Here is a 19,226-nt window from a genome sequence, read left to right as displayed (position 1 = left end):
CTGCTTCTTTCCTTCTGCAGCCGAGGCTGAACTGAAATTACAATTTTCAGCAATATTTTAATGCAATTATTGGGGGTGTGACAATATATCAATATCTCATTACAGTGACAGTAAAAAGTTTGGACACACCTTCATACAGCTTTAGTCATCATTGCCACTGATTCCTCAAAGTGTTAAAAAAAAATGCAATTTTCCCCACAATAAAAAAAAGTGCAATTTGCTTTTCCCCAACCAATATTATTTACCTTTAGTGCTTCAAACATATTTATATGATGTTTCAAAACCAAATAATATCAGTAAATAAAGACTCAAAAGTGTCCACAGAAAAAGTGTGAAACTACCTGCTTTACTCAAACTAAAGCTAGGTATGGTGTGCGCACTACTTTATATAGTTTTTATTTTACTTGCACATTTTTACTTTAAGTAGTTAATTTGCACTAAACATTTTTATTTATTTAGACTGAAAAGTTGACATTTTTGTATATATTGTAGTTTTCTTTGTGTGTCCTGATCCTCAAAATACTGAAAGGCATAGGCTGCTCTGAGTGTCAGGTTTTTAGTATCTACATGTATCCTAGAGGTGTGATTATTGATTATCAAGAAAAATAAATCTGCCTGATGCTGTTTCTCCATGTATTTTATCAAAGTAATAATTAATAAACCATGTAATGAACTCAAATCATCAATATTCTTATGTTTTCATATACTCATAAACACTCTAGTGTAACCATTTTTGAAAATATATCTTATAGGTGTGAATATATTTAAAGTCTATACGTTCAAAAATAAATAAAAAAAACAGGCGTTTGGTAAAATTTTGAGCAATACATGATCAGTTCCAGGAAAATATAACGATTCTGCTTTCTTTTACATTTTAAATTATTCTATTTTTGAGCAGCCGTATGTCTTCTGGAGTAAAAGAGATCAGGGCATGCGTCTGTCTGATATAATTACTGTGTTATAAGACCTGAAAGAGGAACTGATAAAAATGAAGAAAAATACCATGAAATATTGGGATATTATTTTAGGGCCATATCGTCCACCCCTACTTTAATAACGCTCTGTTTCTGTCTGTCTGTCCGCAGCTCGTCTAGTCGTGGCTGAACTACAGCGGAAGGATGAGCAGCACTCAGGAGGTCCCGAACCACAGCCGGGATCAGGGGGAGGGGGCCGCTCCCGCCCCAGAGACTCCCCCCACCCAGTCGGCCCCAACCCAATTGGCCCCCACCCAATTGGCCCCCACCCAATCGGCCCCCACGCAATTGGCCCCCACGCAATTGACCCCCACCCAATTGGCCCCCATCCAGTTGACCCCCACCCAATTGGCCTCCATCCAGTCGGCGCCCACCACCTCTCCCACAGCTATTGCCACCTCAGTAAAGGCGGAGCCTCGGCCCTCAGCCAGCAGTCCGCCCAGCAACGGCAAAGCCAGCGAGGCCAACCTGCCGGCCGAGATCTGCGTGGTCATCGGCGGCTCACGCAACTCCCAAGCTCAAGGTGATCGACTGCTGAACATCTGAACATCTAAACATCTGAACATCTGCAGTGAATGTTATATTTCTTATAGCTTACACAGGATTTGAGATTTTGTGCCTTTAAGTCAATTACTGTATTTTTTACACTATAAGGTGCACTAGATTATAAGGTGCACTATGCTACACTAGTAAGGAACAGGGGTGTCACCATGTTTTCCTTCTAAAATTTAAGTTACAATTTGGGTGAGTAAATCACTTCCATTTATTTACAGTAAGCTGAGATGTCCAGATTTCAACTAAGGCTGGGTGCAGCAGCATTAGCATTAGCGGCTAATGCCGTCTGATAGCGCTACACTGAGGAACCCTGAGTGTTCCGGTAAGCCAGGGCGATATTAGCTAGCGGTTTGTCCAACGTAGCTTGTTTTAATAGGGCAAACACACAGGCTACAGGTCAATAGTACTTTGTGAAAGAGCTAGCGCTTTGTGCAGTTAGCAGCTAATGCTAATACTGCTCCAGCATTGCTAGCCAGGGTTAGCAGAAGGCTACAGGGCGATAATACTCACCTCTGAACGGCGAAAGAGCTAGCACTTAGCACAGTTAGTGGCTTATGCTAATTCTTCTGGAGATCTAAACTGAGAATCCTTTAAAATGCTGTACTTCAGCAGAGTGGCTTTACTGCTCCTTAATTAATACCTGACTGGTAAAATTCAAACATGAGATCCTCAGATGTTTTTTGGGAAAGTAAAATGATTTTAAGTGCACCTTTATAGTGCAAAAAATACAATATATGTAAATGACCCCAGTTTTGGCTGACTGCTTTGTACTGTGCGTTGTTTTAAAAACAGTCCTAAATACCCCTTATTTACCTTATATTTTGCGCCACTTGCAATAATTATTATATATATATATTTTTTTACCATATCAAATACAGACTATGCTATGCTATGCTATGCTATATGCTATGCCAACCCAACATTTAAAAAAACTTAGATAAGTAAAGGTAAGTTAGGTAAACAAAACTGTAATTCTTAAAGTAAAAATAAAGTCAAATGAGCACAGGATCATAATCTACACAGATTTCTCTCCTGAAAAGCGTTTATTTGGGTGAGTAAAGCACTTCTATTTAGTTACATTAAGCCACGGCAATATTAGCTAGCAGTTTGTCCCTTGGCTAATGCTAATGCTGCTCCAGCAGTGCTAGCCGTGGTTAGAAAAATATGAGATATCTTCTTGTGGCAGTAATGTTTTAACAGTGCGTAGTGGTGATTGCACAAATGAATTGAAATCAGCCTTTAATGCAATAAAATGTTATAATCCAAATTCTGTATCTAAATTCAGTTACAGAGCACCAATATGAATGTTAAAAATATTTTAAATGCAATCAGTGTGTTCAGTAGTTTTCTTTGTACAATAATGGCAATTCATGTTAAATATTAATTTTAATACAGTTATTAAAATAATTAAACCAGAAGTTATAAAATTATGTTTTGTGTTCTCCACAGGTTCCTACATCTGTGGAATATGTGGGAAGAAGTACAAGTATTACAACTGCTTTCAGACTCACGTCCGCGCCCACAGAGGTACAGTTACCGAAATTACCGCGTTAACCACTATTTCATCACTTTGCAACACCACAAAAAAAATAGGACACATCTAGCCCTAGCATCACCATGGCACACAGCAACCACCTGGGATACCATAGCAGCCACCTCAGATACCATATACACCTGTTTGGGGCTTGTTTTTTGTAATAAACTTAGTAACCATGTAGCAATGTCATAAGAACCATCTAGTCCCTAACGGTTAAATAGTGACACCAAAACAAACAAATAAAATTACTGTAGGTACAACCTAGACCCTAGTAACCACTTACCAATGCCATAGGAACCACCTAGTCCCCAACAATGACATATTAACACCAGAACAACCACAGAGAATTAGTGTAGGTACCATCTAGACCCACAGTAATCACTTAACTATGTCATATAAACCACCTAGCCCCTAGCAACCTGAACAAACATCTATAATTACTATAGTAACCAACTATACCCTAGTTACAATGTATGATGCCATAAAACCCCCTAGATTCTAGTAGCCACATAGCAATGCCATAGAAATCACCTAGCATAGTGACAACCACCTATAATTACTGTAGGTACTACCTAAATCCTAGTAACAATGTAGCAAAGCCATATAAACCACCTAGACCCATTTACCCACTTAGCAATGCCATAGGAACCACTTAGCCCCAAACAATGACATAGTGACACCGAAACAATGAGCCTAGATTTACTGTTGGAACCACCTAGACCCTTGTAATCACTTGGCAAGGCCATAGAAACCATCTAGCCCCAAACATTTACAAAGTGGCACCTCAACAACCACCTAGAATTACTGTAGAAGCCCCCTAGACCCTTGTAACCACTTAGCAATGCCATTGAATCCACATAGTCCCTAACAATTACATATTAACAGCAGAACAGCCACCTAGAATTAGTGTAGGAAGCACCTAGACACTAGTAACCACTTAGCAATGCCATAGAAACCACCTTGTCCCTAACAATTGCATAGTGACACCGGAACAACCACAGAGAATTATAAAAGGAACCATCTAGACCCATAGTAACAGTGACCCTGGAACAACCACCTTTAATTACTTTCTGAATCACCTAGACTCTAGTACCAATGTAGAAATTGCCATAGAAACCACCTAGACCCTTGTAGCCACTTAGCAATGCCATATGAACCACCTAGTCCCAAACAATTACATATTAACACCAGAACAACCATCTAGAATTACTGCAGGAACCTCCTTGAACCTAGTAATCATGAACCAGCTCCATAGGAACCACTTACACCCTAAGAATTGCATAGTGACACCTGAACAACTAACATGAATTACTGTCGGAACCACCTAGACCCTAGTAATAATGTAGCAATGCCATAGCAACCACCTTACATAGTGACACCAGATTAACCACCTAGAATTACTGTAGGAACCATGTATGTAGACCATAGTAATTATGAAACAATTCCATAGAAACCACATAGCCCTTAAGTATTACATATTAATAACAGAATTACTGTAGGAGCCACCTAGACCCACAGTAACCACTTAACAATGTCATAGGAACCACCTGGCCCTTAGCAACCTGAACAACCACCTAGAATTACTGTAGGTACCACCTAGAACCTAGTAACAATGTAGCAATGCCAAAGGAGCCATCTAGTCCCTAACAATTACATAGTGACACCAGAACAACCACCTAGACCCTTGTAGCCACTTAGCAGTGCCACATGAACCACATAGCCCCTAACAATTATTTATCAACCTCAGAACAACCACTAAGAATTACTGTAGGAGCCTCCTAGAACCTAGTAATCATGAAGCAGTTCCATAGGAACCACTTAGACCCTGAGAATTACATAATGATACCAGAACAACCACCTATAATTAGTGTAGGAACCACTTAGCCCCTAGTAACCTGAACAACCACCTTACAACATCATAGGGACCACCTAACCCTAGCAGCTACTAAGCAACAATAAGGCAACTACCTGAAATATAGTAAAAAAAAAAAAAACACCTGGAATACCATAGCAACTACATAGCAGCACCATATCAACATGTTTATGGCTTGTTTTTGAAGAATACTTGGCTGGTTTGTGTTTACTGATGTTATAAGGTGTGTAAAGACATCAGTATATTTTAAGCACAAAAAAATAGATATAATCTGCTATTTACAGAAAAACAGCAGCATGTTTAAACCTCTCCAAAAGCAGAAGAGCTATGAGCAAACTGCAAATTCGGTCCAGAAATGTTCTAAAAGTAAACTTTTATGAACCGGTTCCACAAAGATCTGCCCTCCTCAAAGTGTCCTGTCATGGCTGAAGCATGAGCTGCTGTATCTGGAGCCACTTCCCCCTAACTTTTAGTCTCTGATTTTATTTTATTTTTCAGTAAATTTGAAACATCTGGACAGAAATAACACACTGAGTTCAGTTCTTCAGCCTCAAATCCTTCTGAACAAGTCCTTCCTCCTCCATCTTTGTTGGAAGCCGTAAACACATTATTCTCAGAGCTCTGTTAGGGAGGCCGCTGTGTATGACTGGTTCCTCTTTTTAAACTGAAGATTAATTCCTCTATTTCTGTTCTCCTGCACAGAGACGGAGGGCACGCCATCCGGAGAGGGGGCGGCTCACATCCTGAACAGTGAGTATTTCATAAATGTGTTGCTTTTGTACTTGTTATAGTTGAGTATCAGAAAGCAATGCTGTGTTATTTTCCTTTTATCTGATTATCCACATTGGGGTACCTTAGCAATCACCCTAGTTACTGCTTAGCAACTATGTACTCATGCTCTAACAAACCCTTATCAATATTGCATCAACTAACTGCAATTAAACTAACCACGTAGCAGTACTATACAACGAACTTGCAGGAACCACCTACAACTATGGACAGCATCCTGCAACACTCAAGCCATACTATAGACCAGGGGTGTCCAAACTTTTTTTGTTGGGGGCCAGAAGGAGAAATATATTTGAAGTCACGGGCCACAGACTCTGTAATAAAACAAATAATAAAATATACCACTTTAAATAATACTTTTTCCTGATTATTTTCATTTACACACCATTTTACTTGACTTACTATCTTTATCTTTGACAGTGTTGTGTAAACTAAGATTTTTCAAATTGATGTTTAATTTCATGATGTCTCTTAATATTAAACTCCTTAATTACGCCAACTTTTTGTGATGGGCAGTGCTGCACCACTGGCCACCAGCAGGGGAGCTGGGCAACAGAGGGGAAAAAGAAGTGGCATTGGGTCCCGAAACTCCAAGTCCCAGAATCCCCAGCGGTGATCAGTGGCAACCAGCGACACCTGTGCAGCACTCTATATAAAGCCCAGTCAAACCACTCATTCTCGTCGCACCTTTAAAGAGGGGTGACCGGTAACAGAGGGTGTAAGAAAATAAAATAAAAGAAAGAAAGAAAGAAAGAAAGACAGAAGAAAATAAAAGAAAGAAAGAAGAAAAGAAAAGAAAAGAAAGTTTCACAAAAAAAAAAAAGAAAAAAGATCTCAAAAGAAAGTAAAAGTAGAGGTCTGAGCTGTGCTCAGTCCGTTTTGAGTTTGATTGTGTTTTGGTTTGAGTTATTTGAAGCTAAAAAGCTGTGTTTCAGTTGTACATGCCATTTTGTGGCATTTCCTTTGTTCTGTTTCCCGCCTTTTTTTGTGCACCTCTTCAGGGTTTTGTTTTCCACCTATTTTCCAGTTTCCTCTGTGGAAAACCAAACCAAGTTCCACAAGCACACCCTTTTGACACAAGCAATATTAAAACATATTTATAAATATCAGAAACAATCGAGTAATCAAGTAATTATAAATATACCTAAGCAAACATATATGACTGAAGATATAAATTATTACATACATCCCAAAACAAACAACCATTTTGCTCTGCACTTGGATCCAACACCACCCTATCCCGTAACACTTTTAGACTCTTTGGCCCGTTTTCCTCGCTAAATCTGCACACTCTCTCCGCATTTAGACTCTTTGGCCCGTTTTTGTTTTGCGCTAAATCTGCGCACTCTCTCCGCATTTAGACTCTTTGGCCTGTTTTTTTTGCGCTAAAACTGCGCACTCTCTTCGCTTTTAGACTCTTTGGCCCGTTTTGAAGTAACATTGAAGCACTGTTGTAAGTCGCTCTGGATAAGGGCGTCTGCTAAATAGCGTAAATGTAAATGTTTTTTTGCGCAACAACTTCACTCTCTTCGCTTTTAGACTCTTTGGCCCGTTTCTGACACCTAGCGTTCAAACTTTGAATCTCACATTATAAAAACCTGCTTAACAGTGGGCCAACTTTCATTCTATTTCTAAAATACCTTCCGGGCCGCTCCAAAAAAGGAAACGGGCCGTAGTTTGGACACCCCTGCTATAGACTATAGAAACCATCTAGCAATACTATAAGGTAAGGGTGTAACGGTACAGAAAATTCACGCTTCAGTTCACACCTCGGTATAAAACCCCACGGTCCGGTACGTTTCTGATACGATTGGTGGAAAATAAAGACGCTGGTCATTCTGTATAACCGCACCTTTACTTACTTCATAATAACAATGAATCTTCAGTATAATCATGTTTAGTTTTTTAGGATGAAATGTTGTTACGGTGCTCTAGCTCTTTTATTAAATGCTTAAACCAGGATTCTCTCCTACTGTCAACACTAGCATTACTTTAACTAATGCTTAAACTACAAATATATGTTCCTAAGCATATTATTACTGGATGCATTTCAGTGTTTGAGTTCTTTTTAAGAAATATCAGCGTTAGATTGTTCAAATTAAAATGTATTAGTGGTTTCAATCACTTAAAAATGAATTAAAATCGGGGCGCCGAGTGGTCCAGCAGTCTAAGGCGCTGCCACTATGAGCGGAAGGTCGCAGGTTCGAACCCCAGCTCATGCAGCTTTGCCATCAAGCTGCCGGCGCTCAGAGGGAGCATAATTGGCCCTGTTTCCTCCAGGTGGGTAGATGGTGCTCTTTCTCCCCACATCACTCCTAGGGTGATGTCCGCAGCACAGGGCGTCTGTGAGCTGATGTATCTGAATCGAGCCGTGCTGGCTGCTCGGCAATGCTGCATCAGAGGAAGCATGTGCTAGTTGTTACCCTCCTGGTGTGTTGGGGCATTACTAGTGATAGGGGGAGTCCTAATGAGTGGGTTGGGTAACTGGCCGTGTAAATTGGAGAGAAAATGGGAAAAATTTGAAATAGATAAAAAAAAATAAATAAATAAAAAAAAAGGAGAGAGAGAGAGACAGACAGACAGTGTGAGAGAGAGCGAGAGAGACAGTACAAGCGCCTACATTACATTACATTACATTTGGCAGACGCTTTTGTCCAAAGCGACTTACAATAATGAAGTACAAAAGTAATAGGAATTTAGATAACCCATTTTTAGATAGGGCTAAAGGAGGTTGAAGGGAAATAAAGGGATAGAGAAGTGAAGGAGGGGAAGAAGGAAATGGGGTTAGAAGTAGTTAATGTGTTAGAGGTGTTAGGAGAGTAAGTGCTCTTTGAAGAGCTCTGTCTTCAGGAGTCTCTTAAAGATAGTGAGAGATTCTCCTGATCTGGTAGTGGAAGGTAGTTTGTTCCACCATTGGGGAACTCTGTATGAGAACAGTCTGGATTGCTTTGTGTGAATGTTTGTTTGGCAAAGCGAGGCGACGTTCATTGGAGGAGCGCAGCGGCCGGGAGGTAGCGTAAGCCTTCAGGAGCGAGTGCAGGTAGGAAGGAGCCTGTACTGTCATCACCTTGTAGGCGATTGTAAGCGCTTTGAATTTGATGCGAGCAGCAACTGGTAGCCAGTGGAGCTCAATGAGCAGCGGGGTGACATGTGCCCGTTTTGGTTGGTTGAAGACCAGACGTGCTGCTGCATTCTGGATCATTTGGAGTGGTTTTACTACACAGGCCGGGAGGCCAGTTAGCAGGGCATTGCAGTAGTCGAGGCGTGAGATGACGACCGCTTGTACCAGGAGTTGGGTGGCCTGTTGTGTCAGAAACTGTCTAATTTTCCTGATGTTATAAAATGCGAAGCGGCAGGATCGAGCAACCGAGGCCACATGGTGCGTGAAGGAGAGTTGGTCATCAACCATAACACCCAGGTTCCTAGCAACCTTTGTCGGTGAGAGAGAGAGAGAGTCGATACTTATAGAGAAGTTGTGTTGAAAAAATGGTTTTGCTGGTATAACCAGAAGTTCAGTCTTTGAGAGATTTAATTGAAGGTGATGCTCCTTCATCCATGAGGATATGTCAGAGAGACACGACGATATCCGTGCAGAGATTGAGTTATCTTCAGGTGAGAACGACAGGTATAGCTGGGTGTCATCAGCCTAACCCTGCGTTCACACAGAAAAGCGACAGGCGACTATTAATTTCCTATGAATCATCTTTGTTTCTGCGTGTACTTTCTGCTTGTGTGCTCCTGCCTGTGTACCATGTATTCTGCGTGTGTTTACCCAAACGTAAAGAATGCATGTACCGTTACACCACTACTATAAGGACAAACTAGTAATACTAAAGGAAATCCATAGCAATCAATGTTCCATTTACTGTAAATCCATAAATGGCAATTATGGGGTCCAAGCATGTTCATGGAACCAATAAAGCACAAATGTTTTTTTTTTTATTTTTTTTTATATATATATATATATATATATATATGGTCTTTCTCTCTGGTTCATGTCTTTGCTTTATAACCCGACCCCTACTTGAAGCCTTATTCTATATCCTGAATCTTCCCATTGCTTTCTCTGCTTGTCTGAATGCAGATTCTTTCCGCTACACGTGTGACATATGTGGGAAAAAGTACAAGTACTACAGCTGCTTCCAGGAGCACAGGGACCTGCATGCTGTGGATGGTAAGAAGTATGCTTACCTAAAGCCTTCTCTTCTATAAAATTATATGGATATTAAATATATAAAACCCTGTATATGTCTCGGTTCCCTGCCCCCACTGGCTTCAGGTTCAGGAAGTGGTTTTCAGCTGCAAACAGCAAATGCTCTGCAAATATGGGGCTTTTGCAGATCCAGGTGAATCAGCTTGTGGGGCCTAAGACTTAAACCTAATGAAATGCTAATAAACGAAAAATTAAAAAAAATATATATGAAAAGATTAATTATTAAAAAAGTTATATATTTATTAAATAAATAAGTTGCATGTGCAGATTTTTAATAGGATTCAGTATATGAAACTTTTATTTTATAATTTTTTTTTTTTTGAGTAAGTAAGTATCCAGACTTGAGAGTGCTTTATGCTCTGATGTATTTTACTGATGTATTCTGTCTGCATTTTTTTTATTTTTTATTATTGAACCAAACTATCTATTAAACCAAACTGCAAAAGCACAGGGACGTTTTTAATCACAGCACTTCACACAGTGGCGTAGAGCACAGTGCGTAAAAAGGAAATTCAGAGAGTCTCTGTAAATAATTACATGCAGTGTTGAGTCATATTGAACGATATAGCCTTGAAACATTAAAGCTCGGCCTCTGTGATCCTTTTTCATTTATGTTTTAATGTGATAGCAGAAATAAATCAGCTAATTTCACACCACTGTTTAAGTATGTGTTTATATTTTATTTCGTAGACGGCAGTTTTGTATCTGATTAGATTTTTTTTGTTATGATGAGCAGTTTTGGACAGTTTAAAAAGCTATGTAAAGGCGTTTTTTTACACCAGCACTATTTTGTTTGGTTAAATCAGACTCGGGTTCTTGTTTTTAGCCTTAGTGCAGTTTGATTGAGAAGGTGTGAAAACATGATGCGTGTAATCTAGACCCTTTCTCCAGAGAATGTGGACATTCTCATCTTCTTAAAGAAAAACTTGAAAATATAAAAATAACAGTTGTTTTGTCTAGCCTCAAATATGTTAATAGTTTTGATACCTTAAGGAGCATCTTTCTCTCAGATAAAGTTAATAATAAGTTTAATAAAGTTAATAAAATCTTTATTAAAGAAAAAACTTGTCATTCTCAGGGACCAAAAAAGTCTTAAAGTCTTATTTTTCATGTTTAACTGTTTTAGTAGGATAGAGTTCAGTTTGTTAAGGCTTTAATTGTTCTATTATTTTGTACATCACTGTTCCTGTATTTTTATTATTGATTTTGTTATGTTGCACATTGCTGTTTTAATAGCGCACACTGCTGCTACCAAAAAAAGCCACTGGATGGCATTACATATATATCCTAATTAAATTATTTAAATTTGATCATTAGTGCCTAATGTGGTGTATTACAGATCACTTGTATCACTTTGCATCACTTATATCAAGCCCACCTTTTGAAATAAGATATTGTAAATTTGATGAATCAAACCAATGACTGACCATAGACTAATCTAAAACTGGCATAGGCCTCTCTGCTCTAAAAAAAAAATCGAATTGTGACCCTAAAATCGGAAATAAAATCGAATCGAGGATTTAGAGAATTGTATATTTACTATCTTGCTCCCACGCAAGACAGCTCTGACCAATTAGAGGAGACGATGTGCTTGTGTGGTTTGTTGGTGTGCATTATGGTGCGTTTAGGTTTTTATGCCTGTGTGAAAACAAACCCAACAGAGGGAGAAACTCTCCAAATAAACAAACTCATCAACTGCTATGAACAAACCCTGCCTCTGCTGCTCCATGCTGTTTACACACTAAGCATGGTATGTGCAGCGTTCACTGCTCACAGCCACGCAACCTTTTTACGTTTACTCAAACACTGTGATTAAAAGTGCAGAGGCTAATTTTCAGTGTTCTGTGTTTAAGCAGCTTCACACTGCACAGATACACAGATATACACACTCGAACACAGAATCTTCTCACTATATTCATTTACTTACTCCCATGCCAGATAGTTCTAGCTCTGACCAATCAGAGGAGACTCTGATGTGCTCACGTGGTTTATTGGTGCGCATTTTGGTGCGTTTAGGTTTTTATGCCTGTGTGAAAACAAACCAAACAGAAGGAGAAATGCTCCAAATAAAAGGCCTAAATTTAAATGAATATGATCAACTTTGCAAAACAGGGCTTGTCGGTAATGAAGAGGATGTAAATGTGCGGGAAATTTGTTGATTCGTCACCTGTTCTTTGTTTCTTTTTTTTTTTGTCGTCTCTCTAGATCCCTACGATCATATGATTCCTGTGGAGGAACCTATAAAGGAAGAGATCGAGCCACTTCAGAAAATAGGACCAAGTAAGTAACACAGTCTAAAAACGGCGCCATCTTCTCTGGGCCAAAGCTCGTTAGAAATTAGCTGAGGCAAAGTGTAAAACTGTTCTGTGGTCAGATTTGGCCCAGAAAATTTGATGTTTCTAAATGATCTTGACATTTGACTTCTTTGCATTCACATTCAATATTTTTTTATATTTTTCCCTACATTGTAAATGAATAGTGAAGTGATCCAGACTATGAAGAATGACATAAAGAATCATGTAGTAACTTAAAAGTTTAAAATAAGACATTTAAAAAACAAAAAAATGTAAAACACTGATTCTGAGCTGTGATTGGTTCCAAAAAAACACTGTAATTGATTAGAAGCTCATATGGAGATTAGAGCTTTCTGTAATGCTGGCCTTTTAAAGGTCTGTGCTGTCTAATTAAAGGGTTTGTACGGTCATTAAAAATTAAAATGAGCAATTTCCAGGCCTGGATAAGATTTGGAAAAATAAAAATACCCAGAAAGTTTTGGAAATTTGGTCTAAAACTTTTTGTTTCAGGTTATTGATGGAGAAAATCTATTTTGGGCTAACAAAATGCATCAGCTCAGGGTTAATTAAAAAAAAAAAAAAAAACTTAATCCTATACAATGGAGCTCTGTTGTGTGTGAACATTTTATCTGATTCGTTTTAGACCTACTATAATCAATTTTTGTTATAGTTTTAGTTGATTTCTAATTCTTTGTTGTTATTTTACATGTTTTTAACTTTACTCCTCTTTGTTTAATCATGTTCGAATCAATCATGCTTTATTCTTATTTTAGTTTTTATTTCCATGTTTACTGTTATTCTTTTACATGCTTTTTCAGTGTGTTTTCTAATTTGTAAAGCACTTTGAATGACCGTTGTGTATGAAAGGTGCTATATATATATAAAATTGCCTTAGCTTGATTTTTGGTTTTATTGTTTGTATTGCATGTCTGCTCTGATGTGTTAAAAATCATATGGTTATGAAAATGAACCTTAAAGTAGAGCTGGGCGATATGGCCCAAAAAAAAAAAACCTTGGATTTTTTATTTATTTATTTTTTTTATCCGATTTTCGATTTAAATCGATTTTTTCCCCCTTTTAAAAATCAAAATAAAGGTAATTTAAAAAAATGCTTAAAAACTAGTTTTTATTTATTTAGTTTTCGTTTATTTATTTACTGTTAAATTTGTGGTTAAAGTGCAACCAGAAACACGCGGGAGAGAGGGGCGGGGCTAAGCTCAGTACAGGAGCCCACAGAGGAGCGTCGGTGGTGAAAATCAAAACTCATATTCATAAAAACACATCGCCCTTAACTGTAAATTCGAATTAATCGATAAAATCGATGAATCGATAAAATCGATTAATCGCCCAGCTCTACCTTAAAGGCTTGGAAAAGTCATGAAAAAATAATGGAAATGTATTGGTTAAAACGTGTATAAACCCTGTAATCAGTGGGGATTGCTGTAGTTTGTGTAGTAAAATGTGTGAGTATTAAGTGTGAACTGAAATGTGTGTGTGTGTGTGTGTGTGTGTGTGTTGTGCTTTGTTTTTTTCTGCAGAAACGGGGAGCTACACGTGTGAATACTGTGGGAAACAATACAAATATTTCAACCCGTATCAGGAGCATGTGGCTCTGCACACTCCAATGAGTAAGATTTCAACTCTACATTTCACTATAAGAGTATTGGAGTGAATTCAGTAGACGGAAGCGTGGCACTTCTTATTGCTGTTGCCAAAATGCAGATTACTGTAAGTTTTAGATGTTGTAAGTTTTCGATATTCCTGGTAAATTCTCCATAATGCCTTCATAAGAGCTAAATCTGGATTTTAGGGAATTTACCTGGAAACTTGCTTCAATTGGCAGGAATACCCTCTCCCATTACTATCTTCCCAGACGCACGTGAGTTAACCTTCAGAAGACTGGAGTTATTTCTTTCTTTCTTTTTTTATTTTTAATTTAATAATATTTCTACAGCAGACACACACAATGATTTAAAGTGATTTTAATGTGATTTTAATTGTGCTATGCATCGATTTAACCTGCATTCAGTTCACATTCTGTATCTACAGGTTCCGGTCTGCACTTCTTCACCACTTTATCTCTTTCTATTTTCTGCAATAAATGGATGGACTGTGCTTCAAACAGCTTTTATTATAACATCTGATCATCTGCTGACAAAGATACAACAGCTGTCTAATGTAGAATCTTAAAAATCAAGGTGCTTTAACCCCTTAAAATGCCTTGTCCTGTATACAGGCCTTTATTAATGCAGTAAAATAACTTATTTACATTATAAAAATATCAGAATTCAGAATTTAATTCAGGAATCAACTCAAAATTCTGCATGTTTTAAAATGTAGATGTAAAAACTGGAAAAAAATCATAATGAAACTAAACAGTTTTTTAGTAATGTTCCTTTTTATGTAATGCTTGAATAGAAATCCTCAAGATTCTGTGGCGTAAGTAATGTTAGGCAGACAATTGACAAAAATCATGGCTTGTTAAGGAAATCTGGTTGTAAAACCAGTGATTAAATCTGGATTGTGGATCCTTTCAGTCCTAGATTTTGTAATCATGAAATTAGAGAAATTAATGGAATAAATTGAATTAATGGGTTGGAATTCTGCCATAGAAGGACAGCTTTCTAAATAGACATAAAGTGCGAGTCGTAAAAAAAAACACTTTAAAATAAACATACAAAGTGGCCCAAATCTGATTTTATGACCAAATCTGATTGTTACAATCAATATAATATATATATTTTTAATGTGTGCCAACATGAACAACGGGGGATCACTTCACTTGAAGTTTCAGTTTCAACCTCAAAACTGAGAATTTACTCTAGTTCACTAATAAAAAAACACATTATTCACTTATTTAGTCAGATTTTTACTTTTATTTTATTTATTTATTTAGTATTATTATTATTATTTTTTTTTTTTACGCTGAGGCCGCGATCTGTAGCTGCATTTGACCAATTCATTAGGAACTCCAAATGGCTGTAACACAAGCCTTCTAATAATATTGGAAGAAACACTTTTTTTTTTTAAATATTTTTCCACCACTTTAAGTTCAAACACCGCTGCTGTCCATTTCCCCATTTTTCTGTTCTCCTCGTCGTCTTTTTAGCTTCTGTTTGACTTCAAAGTCGCATTCATTCAGATCTGGCCAATAAGACAGAGACACTATGATCATTCGATCACTGGTTCGAAACCCGGTCTTGCAACTCGCCATCAGATGCCGGAGCCCAGAGAGTGCACAGTTGTCTCTGCAAGGGTACAGTAGATGGCGCTCTCTCCCCTCATCACTCCTAGGGTGATGTCGATCAACACAAGGCTGCGTCTGTGAGCTGATGTATCAGAAACCGAGTCGCTGCGCTTTCCTCCGAGCGTTAGCGCTGTGATGCTACTCGGTAATGCTGCATCAGCAGCAGTTCAAAAAGAGGCGGAGTCTGACTTCACATGTGTCGGAGGAGGCATGGGCTAGTCTTCACCCTCCTGGTGTTGGGGGATATACAGCTGCTGTCCGTTTTCCCGCCCACTTATGACTACTTTCCGCTCTCCTCGCTGTCCTTTTACCTTCTGTTTGACATAAGAATCTCATGAATTCCGATCTGGCCATTCAGATTTTGATATGTATCTGATTTCAGTGCCATATATTAAAAGTGATGCAAATCGAAATTAAAAACTATTGTTTCACATATGATGTGAAAGATCAGGTTTGGGCCACTTTTATCTCCTGTGTGAACGCAGCCAAAGGTTCTTGTTCTTTATGAAATCAAATGCGGTTCTTCTATGGAATCTAAGCACCTTTATGTTTAAGAGGATGACTCAAAAGGTTCTTCAGAGTTGCCAGATAGTTACCCATAGTTTTTTATTTTATGCCATTTGTCAGAAATGGGATTAGTTGAGAATTAGTTGATTTAGTTTTGCTCTAAAATGTAGTGTCAGTCCATCAGGCAAGGGTCAGTCCAGTATCTTAGGAAGATTTCCCGTCCATTTGAGTCCAGTCCAGTTTTTTATTTAGTTTATATAATAGTAGTTCTAATCATAGAGTGAAATCGAAATCATTTTCCAAAGAACTCCTGATCCAAGAATCGTTAGGGTCATGCTGCTTCTCCATCAGCAGCCGGAGTCCGAGAGAGCACATTTGGCCATGGTGTCTGTTAGCTAATGTATCAGAACTGGGGATCCGGCGCTTTCCTTTAAATGCTACGTAGTGGTGCTGGATTGGTTAGCGGCAGTTGGAAAAGAGGCGGAGTCTGACTTCACATGTATCGGAGGAGGCATGCGCTTGCCCTAATCCTCCTAGTGTGGACAGAGTGAGTCCTTAAGTCCTTACAGCGGTGGGATAATTTGCCTTTCAAATTAAAAATGGGGTTAGATTATATAAAGATATTTTACTATGCTATACTATGTGAGCATATCAACTAATATAATAGAACAATGGGGCACTGTGATTGGCTGGCACAATCACCAGTTTTCAACTAATTGTTTCACCCACTTAACAAAACGGACAGGAGCTTTTTTTTAAAGTTACTAGGAGACATGCCACCAAATTCTCTATTATTATGATCTTTAGGGCTTGGTTTAGGGCGTGTCTGTGTGTCTTTGCTATCGTAACGACGGGAAAAGTACACCTTGCGTGGCTCGAAACGTGCAAAAGGCATGTGCTAATTCTCATAATTAATTGAGGGTGTGGTTAATTTTGGGCGTAGCGTAAAATAAACCAATCAGCGTATCCCTTGCCAATTTCTTTAAAAGCCAGATGTGTTATGACTTTGGTGGATTGCTATTTTAACAGCGCAGCTACTGTACCTGGAAGCGTCCAACACTTCTCAGCAGAGGAAACTGACCTGCTCGTTCACATTGCTTGTAACAAGTGGGGGTGCAGCATGCCGGTGTTGCCAAGATAGCAATGAACATCTGTTGACTGTGTCTGTCTAGGTTGTATTCGGTTAGCCAGTAATTTACCTGAACACACCTCATTTACAGACCCCCTCGCCCATCATTTAAGATATATTCATATTAGATATATTCTCGTCTGGTCTCCAGCGAATGCTAATTATCACAGCTATGAACAAACGCTGTCTCTGCTGCTCCATGCTGTTTATATGCATGGTTTGTGCTGCGTTCACTGCTCACAGCAGTGTTACCGTGGTCTGTGTTAAAGTAGCTCACTATATTTACTTTCTTTGCTTCCGCGCCAGACAGCTCTGACCAATCAGAGGAGACAATGTGCTTTATTGCGAGGTTTATTGGTGCGCATTTTGGTGCGTTTAGGTTTCTATGCCTGTGTGAAAACAAACCAAACAGAGGGAGAAACACTCATCGACTGATCCAGACAAAAGAAACTTTAACAACTACAGGTGTGAAAATGCTCTAAGATAGCAATGAGCATCGTGGCACGCCTTGCACAGGGTATAAAATAGGGTCACGAGTGTTGGAACAAACAATGTCATCCAATTTCATTGTTTAAAAATAACCTTAAACCCCGCCCCTTTCCCTTCTCTCCGTGAGGAACGCTGCTTCATTGAGTTCAGCCCCAAATATACATTCCCTCCCTTTTTTTTGTCTCCTCATTTGTCTCGAACTCCGTTAGTGAAGCCTTTATCCAGGCAGTCTGACATGCAGAGCTATTTAAAGTGCAGCGCGTCCGGAGAAGTGGGTCAGAGAGATTGCATTGTTGCTGAAGGACTCTAATTCCGATTAGCTTTGAATTACCCGATGTATATTTAAACTAGTGGCAGAAATCCGATACGTGTCGACGGTATTTTCGCCTGCGGCCGAGACTCGACGCGCCTGGTTCTGTGCCCGAGGCCAAAGATTTTAATAGAGGATCATATGAATTTCATGTTCTGTGAAAACAAGTGCTCATGTGGTCGATATTTTGTGCAGTGAAATGTGAAGCTCAGTGTAGACCTACATCATGTATTAGATTTATACTTTTTCACTTATCTTGAAAAAAACAGATTACCCAGAAGCAAGTGTGGGATTGAAATGCTGTTATTCAGCAGGAAAATACAAGTTACTGTGTTTTTCGCAGTGTAAAATGCAGCAGATTATAAAATGCATTAAGTGACACTAGTAAGGAACAGCGGTGTCGCCATGTTTTCCTTCTAATTCAGCAGGTCTCGCTGCTGGGTGTAGGAGGGCAGGGTGGGTGTAGGTTAACGAAGTTAAGTAGAGCTAAGCTAACTAAACAAAAAAAAAACATTTTGTTTTAAAGTCAAAAGAGAGCTGCATGTTAATCTACACAGATTACTCTTCTAAAAACTGTTTATTTCGGTGAGTGAAGTGCTTCTGTTTATTTACAGTAAGCTTAGATTTCCAGATTTCCACTAAGGCTGGATGCAGCAGCATTAGCATTAGCAGTAGCCATGGTTAGTGCTATTTAATGCTGCCCTACAATGCTACACTGAGGAACTCAGTGTTTGAGTGTTCCGGTAAGCCAGAGCGCTATCAACTGTAGCCTGTGGTAAATGCATAGGCTATAGTCCGATAGCACGGTTAGTGGTAGTGATGCTAATGTTGCTCCAGCAGTGCTAGCTGGGGTTAGCAGCAGGCTACAGGCCCATAACAGTAACATCTGAACTGCGAAAGAGCTAGCGGTTAGTTTGGCTAGTGGCTAATGCTAATACTGCTCCGGCAGGCTACAGTCTGATAATACTCTGCTCTCAACGGTGCTATAGGGTGTTAAAATCTTATGTATGAATTCTACCAGTCAGGCTGGAAGAGGCTGGAGCAGCATTAGCATTAGCCGCTAACCGTGCTAAGTGCTAGCTCTTTTGCCGTTCAGAGGTGAGTATTATGGACTGTAGCCTGCTTGTTTACTGTGTTAAAACAAGCTACATGGGACAAACCGCTAGCTAATATCACCCAGGATTACCAGAACACTCAGGGTTCCTCAGTGTAGCGCTGTCAGGCGACATTTACTAGCAGTAACCGAGCTAAAATACTGGAAATGTAAGCTTACTGTAAATAAACGGAAGCGTTTTACTCACCCAAATAA

General features: G+C 39.0%; 1 protein-coding gene across 7 annotated transcripts in view; it reads left to right on the top strand.

Annotated features, from left to right (window-relative positions):
* The window catches only part of znf618 (zinc finger protein 618), an 82,747-nt gene that overhangs the window by 39,143 nt on the left and 24,378 nt on the right, over positions 1-19,226 (top strand). For 4 of the 7 annotated variants that reach the window (XM_049465867.1, XM_049465846.1, XM_049465871.1 and 1 more), the window contains exons 2-8: positions 1,086-1,497; positions 2,979-3,056; positions 5,642-5,689; positions 9,813-9,902; positions 12,147-12,221; positions 13,774-13,863; positions 14,046-14,114. In XM_049465867.1, the coding sequence (XP_049321824.1) occupies positions 1,119-1,497; positions 2,979-3,056; positions 5,642-5,689; positions 9,813-9,902; positions 12,147-12,221; positions 13,774-13,863; positions 14,046-14,114 (829 nt within the window). In that variant the 5' untranslated portion in view covers positions 1,086-1,118. The remainder of the gene's footprint in view (positions 1-1,085; positions 1,498-2,978; positions 3,057-5,641; positions 5,690-9,812; positions 9,903-12,146; positions 12,222-13,773; positions 13,864-14,045; positions 14,115-19,226) is intronic. The other 3 variants (XM_049465875.1, XM_049465863.1, XM_049465850.1) reach the window with 2 other exon arrangements.

The sequence above is a fragment of the Astyanax mexicanus genome, chromosome 1 (genome assembly GCF_023375975.1).
Source record: "Astyanax mexicanus isolate ESR-SI-001 chromosome 1, AstMex3_surface, whole genome shotgun sequence".
Lineage (NCBI taxonomy): Eukaryota > Metazoa > Chordata > Actinopteri > Characiformes > Acestrorhamphidae > Astyanax > Astyanax mexicanus.
Note: the sequence above shows the minus strand (reverse complement) of the source record. Positions and strands in the feature narration are given on the sequence as shown.